Below are 14,682 nucleotides of genomic sequence, written 5' to 3' on the forward strand. Positions count from 1 at the left end.
CCGAGATGGAACAAATGTCACCAAATTACCATTTACAGTATGCTGCTGAATCACTTTTTTTTTCTTTTTTTCCACACAATAGGTAAAAGCAAGGAAGCCGAGATCAAGCGGATCAATAAAGAGCTGGCCAACATTCGCTCCAAATTTAAAGGGGACAAAGCTCTTGATGGCTACAGCAAGAAGAAATATGTTTGTAAGCTGCTGTTTATCTTCCTTCTTGGCCACGACATTGACTTTGGACACATGGAGGCAGTCAACCTGCTAAGTTCCAACAAGTACACAGAAAAGCAGATTGTAAGTTTCCGTGAGCGTGTGTTGGTGAACAGTGGAACCTTAATGTAAAATGCGGTCTTGCTCCAACCATAAATAACGAATATTCACACAAAAACGCTGTTAGAACACATGCAAATCAGTCGACTTTTGGCAAAATTCACTGTTCCGTTTTGTCATTGTTTCACAGGACTTAACGAGACAAGAATGAAACACTTTTGGCTCTTCTGCCGTTAAGAAATAACATTACTTTTACTACATTTTTGAGCTAAAAGTGTTTTATCAATTATTGATTTATCAACTATTTATCAATTATTTCGTGTCTGAGAGTATGACTTTGACTCATTGGATGCTTTTTACGCCAGTCCAATTTAAGTTTTAGTGATGTTTGTTACGTACCCCCAGAATACGAAAGATTGCTTTGGCTCTCGCCCTTTGCTCGAGTTTGGTTGTGTGACCTATTTGAGCACATTGAAAGTGGATGCGCTTCATCAGCGCTATAAACTCACCAAGTGGCGGGGTTTCCCCACCATGAGGCGCCAACTAAATTACTTCCAGGACAAGTTCAGCTCATCCGAGCTTTGAGCGTTGGGGCGAAGGAAGTGTGTTTGTGTGTAACCGCGTAATCCGCACCAGCCTGCATGGATTTGTATTTATCCGTGGAAACTGCATTGACTTTTTATGTACTGTTAATTTCTCAAGTATAATGCGTCCTGAAGTATAATGCACACCCCCAAAGTTGACCTAAAAAATCAGGAAAACCCTTCTACTAATGAACAATGGGCATCACCAATTTTCTGCAATCCATATGCTCAAAATATTAGGAATTATCTGTATTTATATTTTGCTTGGTTTGTACTTTTGTTTGTACTTGTATTGTTTTTCCCAAAAAATCGTCCGTACAACAATCATTAGTAATCTTTGTGCATGTACAGAAGCAGTGGTAATATACAGTGCCTTGTGAAAGTATTCAGCCCCCTTGAACTTTTCAACCTTTTGCCACATTTCAGACTTTAACCATAACGAGTCCTTGCAAACAGCTTGAGTTCAGTGAGGTTGGATGGAGCGTGTTTGTTAACAAAGCAAAGCAAATTTATTTGTATAGTGCATTTCATACACGAGGTAACTCAATGTGCCTAACATGATTAAAGGCAGTTGAAAACAAAGAGATAAAACGTTTAAAACTGGATAAAAACAATAAAAATGACAAAAATATTTTATAAAAAGACAAAACCGCATACAGTGCAAGTAATATGATCAAAAAGTGGATATATTCTCAAAAGCATGAGAAAAAATAAGTTTTCAACCTGGATTTAAAAACTTTCACACTCGGGCCTGACCTCACTTCTGTTGGCAATTTATTCCATTTGTGTGCAGCATAATAGCTAAATGCTGCTTCACCTTGTTTGCTTTGGACTCTGCGCTTCACTATTTGACCTGAGTCAGTCGATCTCAGAGCTCTACTGGGTTTGTATTCTGTAAGGATATCTTTCATGTATTCAGGCCCTAAATCATTTAGTGATTTATAGACCAGTAGCAGAACTTTAAAATCTATTCTAAAACTGACTGGTAACCAGTGCAAGGACTTAAGGATTGGAGTTATATTCTCTGACGCTTTGTTTTCGTCAGAACGCGAGCTGCAGCATTCTGAATGAGCTGCAGCTGTTTAATAACCTTTTTTTTTTTTTTTTTTTTTTTTTTTTTTTGGGAGTCCAATTAGAAGACCATTACAGTAGTCTACTTGAGATAAAAGCATGGATGAGCTTTTCCTGGTCTGCTTGACACGTACAAAACTTCACTCTAGATTTGTTCTTCAGATGGTAGAAGGCAGTTTTTGTGATTGATTTGATATGATTATTGAAAGTCAGGTTGGAATCAATCAGAACAACAAGGTTTCGGACTTGGTCTTTGGTTTTTAAAGATAGAGAGTCCAGGTGTTTACTAACAGCATTTCTCTTTTCTTTATTGCCAAAAACAGTTGTCTTAGTTTGGTTGGGATTTAGCTGAAGAAAATTTTGGCTCACCCTTATCTGATTTAGACTGGCAGAATACCTCAGTTGAACTGTAGTCATTTGGAGACAAATATAACTGTGTGTAATCTGCATAGCTATGGTAGTCAAAATTAAAGTTTTGAAGAATTTGACCCAAGGGTAGCATATACAGTGAAGAAAATGAGTATATATTTATTTGAACACTTGAGAAAACCAATGTTATTTGGTCCAGTTGCCTTTGTTTGCAATTACAAAGGTCAAACGTTTCCTGTAGTTGTTCTCCAGGTTTGCATACACTGCAGGAGGGATTTTGGCCCACTCCTCCACACAGATCTTCTCTAGATCAGACCGGTTTCTGGTCTGTTGCTTAGAAACACAGAATTTCAGCTCCCTCCAAAGATTTTCTATTGGGTTTTGGGTCTGGAGACTGGCTAGGCCACGGCAGAACCTTGATATGCTTCTTACGGAGCCTCTCCTTGGTTTTCCTGGCTGCGTGCTTCTGTTCATTGTCATGTTTAAAGATCAAGCCATGACCCATCTTCAATGCTCTGACTAAGGGAAAGAGGTTGTTCCCCAAAATCTTGCAATACGAGGCCGCGGTCATTCTCTCCTTAATAGAGTGAAGTCGTCCTGTCCCATGTGCAAACATCCCCAAAGCATGATGCTTCCACCCCCATGCTTCACAGTCGGGATGGTGTTCTTGGGATGGAACTCATCATTCGTCTTCCTCCAAACACGGTTAATGGAATTACGACCAAAAAGTTCCATTTTGTCTCATCTGACCTCAAAACCTTCTCCCATGACTCCTCTGTATCATCCAGATGGTCATTGGCAAACTTAAGACAGGCCTCGACATGTGCTGGTTTAAGCTGGGGAACCTTCCGTGCCATGCGTGATTTCAAACCATGACGTCTTAGTGTATTACCAACAGTCACCTTGGAAACGTTGGTCCCAGCTCTTTTCAGGTCATTGACCAAGTCCCGTTGTGTAGTCCTAGGCTGATTCCTCACCTTTCTAAGGATCATTGAGACCACACGAGGTGATATCTTGCATGGGGCTCCACTCCGATTGAGATTGACCATCATGTTTAGCTTCTTCCATTTCCTAATGATTGCTCCAACAGTGGACCTTTTTTCACCAAGCTGCTTGGCAATTTCTCCATAGCCTTTCCAGCCATGTGGCGTTGTAAAATTTTGTCTCTGGTGTCTTTGGACAGCTCTTTGGTCTTAGCCATGTTCCAAGTTTGACTCTTACTGATTGTATGGGGTGGACAGGTGTCTTTATGTAGCTAACAACCTCTCACAGGTGCGTCTGATTCAGGATAATACATGAAGTGGCGGTGGACTTTTAAAGGGAACAGGTCTTTGAGGATCAGAATTCTAGCTGATAGACACGTGTTCAAATACTTATTTGCTGCTGTATCTCACAAATAAATCGTTAAAAAAAATATACGTTGTGATTTCTAGATTTTGGAGAGTGAAGCTTTAGGGAGAAGAGATAACGAGGGTGGATGACTTCAAATACTTGGGATCAACAATAGAGAGCAATGGAGAATGTGGTAAAGTGAAGAAATGGGTCCAAGTGCGGTGCAACAGTTGGCGGAAGGTGTCTGGTATTCTATGCGACAGAAGATTCTCCGCTAGGGTGAAGGGCAAACTTTATAAAAAAAGTGGTGAGGCCGGTCACGATGTACGGGATTAGAGATGGTGGCACTGAAGAAACAACAGGAAGCAGAACTGGAGGAAGCAGAACTGGAGGTAGCAGAAATGAAGATGCTGAGGTTCTGTCTTGGAGTGAACAGGTTGGATAGGATTAGAAATGAGCTAATTAGAGGGACAGCCAAAGTTAGATGTTTTGGAGTCAAGGTCCGAGAGAATAGTGCAGTTCACACAATTTATATTCAGAACACGCTATGAATGACAATAATCATGTGTGAGCGCCGAGTAGCATGAATTGTAATTGTTTTGTTTCAGGTTCTGTTTCATGGCAGTCAATTTGGTATACCTTTTGTTCTGAACATTGAGATGTGATTCTGATGCTAGTCACTGTCATTTATTTTGGAAAGAAACGAGCTCATTAGAGGGACAGCCAATTTGGATGTTTTGGAGACAAGGTTAGAGAGAGCAGACTTAGATGGTTTGGACATGCTCAGAGACGAGAGAGTGAGTATATTGGTAGAAGCGTGCTGAGGATGGAGCTGCCAGGCAAAAGAGCGAGAGGAAGACCAAAGAAAAAGTTAATGGTTGTTGTGAGGGAGGAGATAAGGACAGTGGGTGTTAAAGAATAACATGCACGAGATAGGCTTAGATGGAAAAAGATGACACGCTGTGGCGACCCCTAACGGGACAAGCTGAAAGGAAAAGAAGGCCTGTTGGACGATAAATCTCTGGCCCAGTCTCAGGTCTTTTGCAAACTCCAAAAGGTTTCCTTCCAGAATGGTCTGCATTTGGCTCCATTCATCTTCCCATCAATTTTAACTATCTTCCCTGTCCCTGCTGAAGAATAGCAGGCCCAAACCATGAGGCGCAACCACCACCATGTTTAATAGTGGGCATGGTGTGTTCAGGATGATGAGCTGTGTTGCTATTACGCCAAACATATCGTTTTGCATTGGTGCCAAAAAGTTCGATTTTGGTTTCATCTGACCAGAACACCTTCTTCCACATGTTTGGTGTGTCTCCCAGGTGGCTTGTGATAAACTTAAAATGAGACTTTTTATGGATATATTTGTGAAATGGCTTTCTTCTTGTCACTCTTCCATAAAGGCCAGATTTGTGCAGTGTACAACTGATTGTTGTCCTATGGACAGACTCTCCCATATCAGCTGTAGATCTCTGCAGTTCATCCAGAGTGATCATGGGCCTCTTGGCTGCATCTCTGATCAGTCTTCTCCTTGTTCAAGGTGAAAGTTTATAGGGACGGCCGGGTCTTGGTAGATTTTCCGTGGTCTGATACTCCTTCCATTTCAATATGATTGCTTCCACAGTCGTCCTTGAGATGTTTAAAGCTTGGGAAATCCTTTTGTATCCAAATCTGGCTTTAAACTTCTCCAAAATAATATCTTGGACCTGCCTGGTTTGTTCCTTGGTCTCCACGGTGCTCTCTGCACTTTAAACAGAACTCTGAGACTATCACAGGGCAGGTGCATTTATACGGAGACTTGATTACACACAGGTGGATTCTGTTCATCATCATCAGTCAACACTGAATCATTCAGAGATCCTCACTGAACTTCTGGAGTAAGTTTGCTGCACTGAAAGTCAAGGGGCCGAATAATATTGCATGCCCCACTTTTTTTTTTTTTTTTGTTAAAAATTACAAAATATCCAATAAATTTAATTCCACTTCACGATTGTAATCCACTTCTTGTTTATTCTTGATTAAAAAAAAAAAAAAGCCTAAATGATGCGAAAGGTTGAAAACCTCAAGGGGGCCGAATACTTTCACAAGGCATTGTATATATCGGGAGAGGCCACAGGACGTGCTTGTCCTGGTCCCTGCAATTGTTAGAACAGAATCCCTCAACCAAATAAAATAAAAGCTCAACGATGGCATAACGTTGTATTAATACTGTTGATAACACATATTACAGACTTAAATAAACTATTTTAGTGTTTAACTTGAACTTTTTTTGCATTACATATTTGTGCATAAAATATTTTTTGTGAAGTTTTCCCACTACATTACACATCCTCAGCCAAGACTTCTAAGAAGCATCAGACTCATCTCCAATCTGAAAAATATCCATTGTAGCTACCTTTGTGCATCACTGTCAAACTCATCATTGATGACTTGGTCCAGTTCTGATGTCTCCTGCATTCATGAACAGTGATCCCATCTTCCTGCCTCAGCATGTCATCCTCTGTGCCATCTATGGCGTTTATGAAGAAACATTTTTTTTAATCCTAAGAGCCTGGGTTCCCTTTATTCCTCATTGTCAGAGCTTTGAGGGAAAGGCCCACCATACTAACAGTGCAGCCTCTTGTCCCCGTTCGGCTTCAATCTTCATAGCGTCAGGTTGCTATCAAAATGAAAGCTCAAACTACGTAGAAATGAGCGTAATGGGCATTTTTAAAAACACAAGCATTTCAGTTGTGTGCACTATCCTGTTTTTCTTTTTTTTTTACGATCGTACTGCGTAGTTTCAGCTCACGTTGTTTTGCTTCCGGAGTAGTCGCGTCTTCGACCGGAGTGATGACACTTTTCTTTTAAAAGCGGCCACACCACTAGCCCTTGTATTTGACATTTTTTGTCCAAGTTAAAACAAACTCATGGGCAGTCGTTTCTGATGTTTGGTGCAGTAGCAACAAATATGCTACGCTCACAATCGTAAAATGCAAAGCTTGCCCCCCCCACCCCCCCGGAGGTCAGATGTGTAACGTAAGACATGGAATATCATATCGAAATGGATATGTATACCTTTTTATTTTTTTTATCCCTCTATGTACCTGTATACGACTATACAATGTGATTGGATTTTTTTCCCCATCTATACCTAAATATAATGCGCTCTATTGACTTTTTGAAAATATTTTGGGAAAAAATTGTGCATTATTTTGGAGAATTTATGGTAATCACGGCACATGAAATGCCTAAAACGCGTGCGGTGGGACGTAAATTGCAGATCTGTTGACACTCACGCACATTGAAACAACATTTTTGCTCATCAGATTACCCAGTGCTGTATTTGTTGCACAGGTCTTTTGTATTTTCGCGTTCAGAAGCTTCATATTTTGGCTCTAGTTATGTTCCCAGCAGAACCGGGAAGCACATGTAACATTTGGGACAAGCTTATACGCTGGTACATCATGATTTAATTCGGAAACACGGCTACAGTTATGTCGTTTGCGGATCTTTTATTGAGCGATGGAGCAATGTTAGTATTATGTCAAAACACAGATTGAACTAACTACAAATAAAGAAATGGACAACAAAAACAGAAAAATAGTCCGTATTTTCCTGAAGGATGCATTTGGGATTAACCTTTGACATTGGTAATAGTGAAAAATGAAGTGGAACATTGAACAGCATACTCAAAGCACACAGACAACAGGAACACTGCAGACCCTTTCCCAAACAAATTACAATATAATGGAAAAGTACATTTCCATAATTGCTTTTGTGTTATAGATCCAGGCCCCACAATTTAAATTTCAAGTATGTTTATTTTGAAAAGTTGTGCAAATTGAGCATTAGTTAGTGCCTTAAAATTTTTAATTTCGAATGCTTTAATCTATACTTGTGGACAAAATTGTTGGGATATCTGTTTTAATTATAGAAAAAAAAACCCACATTGGTCACTGAAATTGAATCTGACAAAATAATACACTGAAACAATGAGAATTAACCAATGAAAATCAGACATTGATTTTGAATTGCAATCCAGCGGAATTATTTTCTTAAACTCATTAAACAGGTCTGGACAAAAATGATAGTACTTTCGACTTGTTTTGTTCCACAGCCTTTTTTTGCTAATCACTGCATTCAAATGAATTTTTTTTTTTCATTGTGACATCTGCACCACTTAGTAAGGGTATTTTGACTTACTCTGGAGCAAACTGCTCCAGTTGTCTCAGGTTTAAAGGGTGCTTTCTGCATGTTTCAGCTTCTTCCACAGATGTTCAATAGTTTAGATCAGGGCTCAAAGAAGGCCACTTCGGAATAGACCAATGTTTTGGTCTTAGCCATTTTTAGGTGTTTTTAGCTGTTTGGGTTCAGTCCTGATTTAAGACAAGATCATTCACTGAGAGTAAGGTTTCTGTGCCATATGTAACTAAGCAGGTCCAGAACAATAGAGGCCCGCTCATGTGTTAGGGACAGTATTCTTTCCTCGGTAAGATTTATTTTTGCACTTTTGAACTGAGCTGATGTGGCTGGTTTTGGCTGAAACGACAACGGATGGTGCAGTTGAACACTGATGTACTCTGAACTTGGTGTTCACGTTCCATTTCTTTGGAGGTTGTTTCGGGCTCCTTTGGTACCATTCATATCATTTGTCTCATCAATTTGTCAATAACTTTTGTCTCGTGGCCCTCCTCCATGAAGATTGGCTACAGTCTCATAGATCTTATATTTTTTTCAATATGTGCACCTGTAGGCACAGGACTGCCAAAGCTGCTTGAAGACGGTCTTAGCCTTTACCTTTAACATGTCTATATTTTTGCTTATCTCCTGAAACAACTCTCTCCTTCGCTTCCTCTGATCCATGTTTATTGCTGTACACACCATGTCACTACATAGCACAGTGACTACTTCTCAACCTTTAAATTGGCTGACTGATTAAGTGAAGGCACTTGTGATGCTAATGAGAGGACACTTTGTTTAAACTAAAAGAAACCGAAAACAAATCTGCATCAACTATGTATAGTAATTTGCCAAGTTCAGAAACAGCATGGTACCCGTGGACAGGTCACGCAAAGCTCAGAGCTCATTGAAAAACAAAAAACGGTGTAGCTCTCTCCTTTACCTGCTGCTCAAAAGAGTGGGTGATGCTACACAGCACCCTAAACTAATTAGTCTGACTTTACACCATTTATAACCTTTGCTTAAGTACACTTTAAACACAACTGGCTGTAACTGCAATACACCTTAGAGCAAGGGGGTCCAGACGTTTTGCAAAACGGGCCAGATTTGGTCACGTGAAACTGTAGGGGTGGGGGCCAACATTCAGCGTGACATTCTTCAAACCATTACCATTGTAAATTCACATGTAAATATATAACTTTGATGCCGACTGCTAGGGCGATAAAACACGTCGTTTTTTTTTTAACCTACATTAATGTGAAGTCTGAGATTGGTGAGTCAACTGCAATAAACGTCTGGCTCAAAAGCAGTGATTTTGATGCATAACGTCATGCAGGTGAGAGTCACTTAGTCTTGTCCTCACGCGGATTTTGTTAATGTTCATGACCGAGAACATCTCCTTGCACAGGTATGTCGAGCCAAAAAAGCTCAGCATTTTCTTGGAAAATGTTTGAATCTCATGGAACCTGTCATTGTCTAGCTGGTAGTAAAAGTTGACAAGAGGGAGTTGTTGGTGGTGACTGATACGCCACGTAACACTGCAGCTCAAGCTCAGCATTTTCTTGGAAAATGTTTGAATCTCATGGAACCTGTCTTTGTCCCGCTAGTAGTAAAAGTTGACGAGAGGGAGTTGTTGGTGGCGACTGTGATACTCCACAATAAACTGCAACTCAATGAGCTCCAGCTGCAGGTGGTCAGGACCGTCATTAGGTTCCACGGAAAAAGGAGGGGGAAAAAAGTGTGATCTCCATTTCAATAGCAGCAAACTCTGGGCTGATATTGGGCTGCGTTTGTAACGGGGGCCTTTGGAAAAGTTTCAGCTTTGTCCCAAAAGCTTTAATCTATGAATACAGTTGGCTTCCCACTGGATTTTGTCCCTGGTGCCAGCCAAACAGGATCAGAGAGCTCTGGGATCAGTTGTCCCTTTTGTGCCAAGAATTGTCAGATTTCCTTTCTGAGAGAGTAGAATCACTGCAGTACAGACCCCCGACTGAGCCGTTTTATGTCATTGTGAGTCACATCTCCATATTCAGTGTTGTCCAATAGAAACTGTTAAAACTGCTGGTGGCACAGGGCTCTGGAACAAATGAAAGTATAGCCTCGATCACTGATTTCATAATGTGATCATACATCGGAGCCATTATAAAGTTGTATGTATGTTTATTTAAAAAAAATGTGCAGCCTGGTGCTCAAGAAAAAAAGTCAAAACATTTTTCAGAATTTTGCGGTGGCCAGCACCTCCGTATCTTGCCAAAATAAATTTATCTCAACAAGGACTTGCATTGGAATCACATCTCAATGTTCAGAACAAATGGTGTACCAAGTTGACTTTGCCATGAAACAACCTGAAACAAAACAATTAGAATTCATGCTACTCGACGCTCACACACGATAATTGTCATTCATAGGGTGTTCTGAATAGAAATTGTGTTAACTGCAGTATTTTCTCGGACCTTGTCTCCAAAACATCCAACTTTGGCTGGCCCTCTAATGAGCTCATTTCTAATCCTATCCAACCTGCTCACTCCAAGCGAGAATCTCAACATCTTCATTTCTGCTACCTGCTGTTTCTTCAGTGCCACTGTCTCTAATCCGTACATCATGGCTGGCCTCACTACTATTTCATAGACTTTGCCCTTCATCCTAGCGGATCACATAAAACACCAGACACCTTCCACCAACTGTTCCACCCCGCTTTGACCCGTTGCTTCACTTCCTAACCGCACTCGCCATTGCTCTGTATTGTTGACTCCAAGTATTTAAAGTCGTCCACCTTCACTCTCTCTTCTCCCTGGAGCTTCACTCCTCCACCTCTGCCCCTCTCATTCACGCACATATTTTCCATTTTACTATGGGTAATCTTCATTCCTCTCCTTTCCAGTGCGTACATCTATCTTTCTAACTGTTCCTCCGCCTGTTCCCTGCTTTCACTGCAGATCACAGTATCATCTGCGAACATCATGGTCCAAGGGGAATCCAGTCGAACCTCGTCTGTCAGCCTATCCATTACAACCGCAAACAGGAAGGGGCTCAGGGCGGATCCCTGATGCAGTCCCACCTTCACCTTAAATTCTTCTGACACACCAACGGCACATCTCACTTTTGTTCTGCTGTCTTCATACATGTCATGTACTATTGTAACATTTCTCCGCCACACCGGACTTGCGCATGCAGTATCACATTTCCTCTCTTGGTCCTCTGTCATAGGCTTTCTCTAGGTATACAGACACAATGTAGCTCCTTCTGACCTTGTCTGTACTTTTTCACGAGCATCCTCCAGACAAATAATGCATCTGTGGTACTCTTTCTAGCCATGAAGCCATACTGTTGCTTGCAAATACCTACTTCGGACCTGAGTCTAGCCTCCACTACTCTTTCCCATAACTTAATTGTGTGGCTCATCATCTTTATTCCTCTATATTTTCCACAGTTCTGAACATTGCCTTTGTTCTTAAAATGGGAACTAGTACACTTTTCCTCTATTCTTCTGGCATCTTCGCTCCCGCGAGTATTCTATTGAACAAGTTCATCAAAAACTCCACAGTCACCTCTCCAAATTGCTTCCATACCTCCACTGGTATGTCATCGGGACCAACTGTCTTGCCTCTTCTACTCTTCCTTCTCTCCCATTTTCTTCATTCATTAACTTCTCAAAGTACTCTTTCCATCTACTTAGGGCACTACTGGTATCAGTCAGCATATTTCCATCGCTCTCCTTAATCATCTTTACTTGCTTCCCATCTCTATCCCTCTGTCTGGTCAACCTGTAGAGATCCTTTTCTGCTTCTTTCGGATCCAATCTGGTGCACATGTCGTCATATGCCTCCTGTTTAGCCTTCGCCACCTCTACCTTTGCCCTACGACACATCTCAATGTATTCTTTTCGCCTCTCCTCAGTCCTCTCCGTGTCCCACTTCTTTGCTAATCTCCTTCCTTGAATGACTTCCTGTATTTTGGGGTTCCACCACCAAGTTTCCTTCTCCCCTTACCTACCAGAAGACACCCCAAGTACTCTCCTGCCTCTCTGAAAACCTTGGCAGTAGTATCCCAGTCTTCTGGTAGCTCTTCCTGTCCATCTAGAGTCTGTCTTGCCTCTTTCCTAAAGCAACACAACATTCTTCCTTTTTCCCTTTTTCAACTTCCACCACCTGATTCTCTGGTCTACCTTTACCTTCTTAATCTTCCTACCCGCTACCAGAGTCATCTTACACACCACCATCCTATGCTGTCGAGCTACTCTCTCCCCCACCACTATCTTACAGTCCGTAACGTCCTTCAAAGTACATCGTCTGTACAAAATATATTCCATCTGCGTGCTTCAACCTCCGTTCTTGTAGGTCACTCTATGTTCCTGTCTTTTCTGCAAATAAGTGTTCACCACTGCCAATTCCATCCTTTTTGCAAAGTCCACCAAAATCTGACCCTCAAAGTTCCTTTGCTGGATGCCGTACTTACCCATCACTTCTTCATCGCCCCTGTTTCCTTCGCCAACATGTCCATTGAAATCTGCACCAATCACAACTCTCTCTCTGACTGGGATGGACAGGACTACTTCGTATAGTTCCTTCCAGAATTTCTCTTTCAACTCGAGGTCACATCCAACTTGTTGGGGCATAACAGCTAATCACATTATGACAATACCCTCAATTACAAATCTCATCCTCATTACTCGATCTTATACTCTTTTCACCTCCAATACATTCATAGCCAGCTCTTTCTATAGAAGATCCTGTAGAATAACCCCTACTCCATTTCTCTTACCATCCACTCCATGGTAAAATAATTTAAACCCTGCTCCTAAGCTTCTCGGCTTACTCCCTTTCCACTTGCTCTCTTGGATGCACAATATATCAACCTTTCTCCTAATAATCATTTCGACTAACTCCTGAGCTTTTCATGTCATAGTCCCACCATTCAAATTCCCTACCCATAGCTGTATGGCCTGTGCATTTTTCTTCTTCTGCCGACTAAGTTGCTTTTCTCCTCATTTTTTGCCTTCGATCTACATAAACCGAATTTATACCTACACCTTGCAGATGAACAGTGCTGGAGGCGGGCGCACTCAGTCCGTGCCACGACCTTTCCGTTATGGAATTTGTTTGATGAACACTTATATGTTTGGCACAGTTTTACGCCAGATGCCCTTCCTGACGCAACCCTCTGCATTTATCTCTGCTTGGAACCGGCCTACAGGTCACACAATATTGTGCTCCCCAAAGGGCTGCAGATTGTCAAAAAAGCAATCAAATACACAAAGTCAACATATAAGGTACACAATTCACATAAAACTTAATCTATGTTAAAGTACAAATAGAAGCAGTCAAATAAACAGAGTCAGCACATGAGAAACACAATTCACATACAACCTAGTCTGATCAAGTTAAAAGGGTATGTGGATAAGAAAGTTTGAGTATAAAAAAAATGTGAAGGATATGTGGATTTTAAGGATATGGGGATGAAAGAGATTCAAAGCAATGGCTCTCAGTCCAGTCGTTGCTTGGTTGAGTCGTCCTCACCATCCTCGTTGTACAAGTTGTGTTGCTTGAACTAGATTATGCAGTTACTCACTTTCGATGCCTCTTCAACATTAACGGTTTGATCACAAACTCGTCACGTTGTAAGCCAACTAAGCAAAGGGAATCTGGGCTGAGGGGCAAGCTTAAGTCGGGCTTTCAACTTATCCAACTTCCTCACTACTAGTACTCACTGACCTCGTTGTATATGATACCAAGGTTTTGCAGGTCGTGAAGGTACTAAAGATTGATGTTTTACTCCTCAGTAAGTATTTGATTACTAATGCGTCTAGTTGTTAGCAACTGGGGCTAGGCTAAGCTAGGCCATGCCGCTTCAAGCGCAAACAAAATACGGCTTCAATTTGGGTACTAAGATTTCACAGAATGATTCTTAGTCCACTGAAGTCGTCACCAGTAGTGTCCCACGTTGGACTGTTGTTGGTACACCCTTCTATTTGGCAGAATCGAACCATTTTTTTAATATGACAAACACTGACTGTTGTGGGAGAGTTCAAGTTTTCCCCTCAAAAATTCTCAACTGACCAACCTCACTTTTCAGTGTCTTTTCTTTTCTTATGCACTTATGTAGTTTAAAATAATAGCAGTCCAGTGTGACTGACCACATTCATCCACGTGTTTAGTATATTTTTATTGCTACAAGTTAAACAATGTTGAAGGATCAAGGTAACTGACTTTGCATATACTGGCTGTGCATTTGTCACTAAAAAACAGAAAATCGGTTGTTGAAGACACTGTTCTGAAGAAAACGTTCTTTGATTAAAAAATTAATGAGGGGAAATCAAACTCTTTAAAATGGCACCCAATACCAGAAAGACGAAAAAGAAACTGTTCAAATGACTCTAAGAACCAAAACTGCAAAGGCTGACACTGTGATTAACTCCAGGAGCATTAAAGAAGACCTAACATTGGCTTTGATGACTGTGACAATCAGACAATTTGTATGCCAAGCTACCAGCAAGAGGCCCCCGCATTGTCCCGTTGTTTAAAAAAAAAAAAAAAAAGTCATGCTGAAGCAGGTACAATTTGCCATAGAATCTATTGACTGTCCCACAAAGAAAAGGTGTGATTGTTTGTGGATTGACAAGAGTAATGAGTAGAGTGTTAATTTTAGATCCAAGGGCCACAGACTGTTTGTCAGATGTCCTGGAAACACTGAATTCAAACCACTTTACACAGTGAAGACAGTGAAGCATGGTGGTGCAAGCATCATGGTATGGGGATGTTTTTCATACTATGGTGTTGGTCCTGTGGAAAGCTTACCACGGATCATGGCTCAGTTTGAGTACGTCAGAATCTTGCCGTATGCTGAAGAGGAAATCCCCTTGAAATAAAACTTTAAACAATTCAAAAAGACAACCCCAAAG

At 41.1% G+C, this 14,682-nt stretch overlaps 1 protein-coding gene across 1 annotated transcript in view; it reads left to right on the top strand.

The window, feature by feature from the left end:
- Positions 1-14,682, top strand: part of ap2a1 (adaptor related protein complex 2 subunit alpha 1) — a 115,193-nt gene that overhangs the window by 16,275 nt on the left and 84,236 nt on the right. Inside the window, exon 3 of the mRNA XM_061845086.1 lies at positions 83-294. Coding sequence (XP_061701070.1) covers positions 83-294 — 212 coding nt within the window. The remainder of the gene's footprint in view (positions 1-82; positions 295-14,682) is intronic.

This window comes from Syngnathoides biaculeatus, chromosome 16, assembly GCF_019802595.1.
Source record: "Syngnathoides biaculeatus isolate LvHL_M chromosome 16, ASM1980259v1, whole genome shotgun sequence".
Classification (NCBI taxonomy): Eukaryota; Metazoa; Chordata; class Actinopteri; order Syngnathiformes; family Syngnathidae; genus Syngnathoides; species Syngnathoides biaculeatus.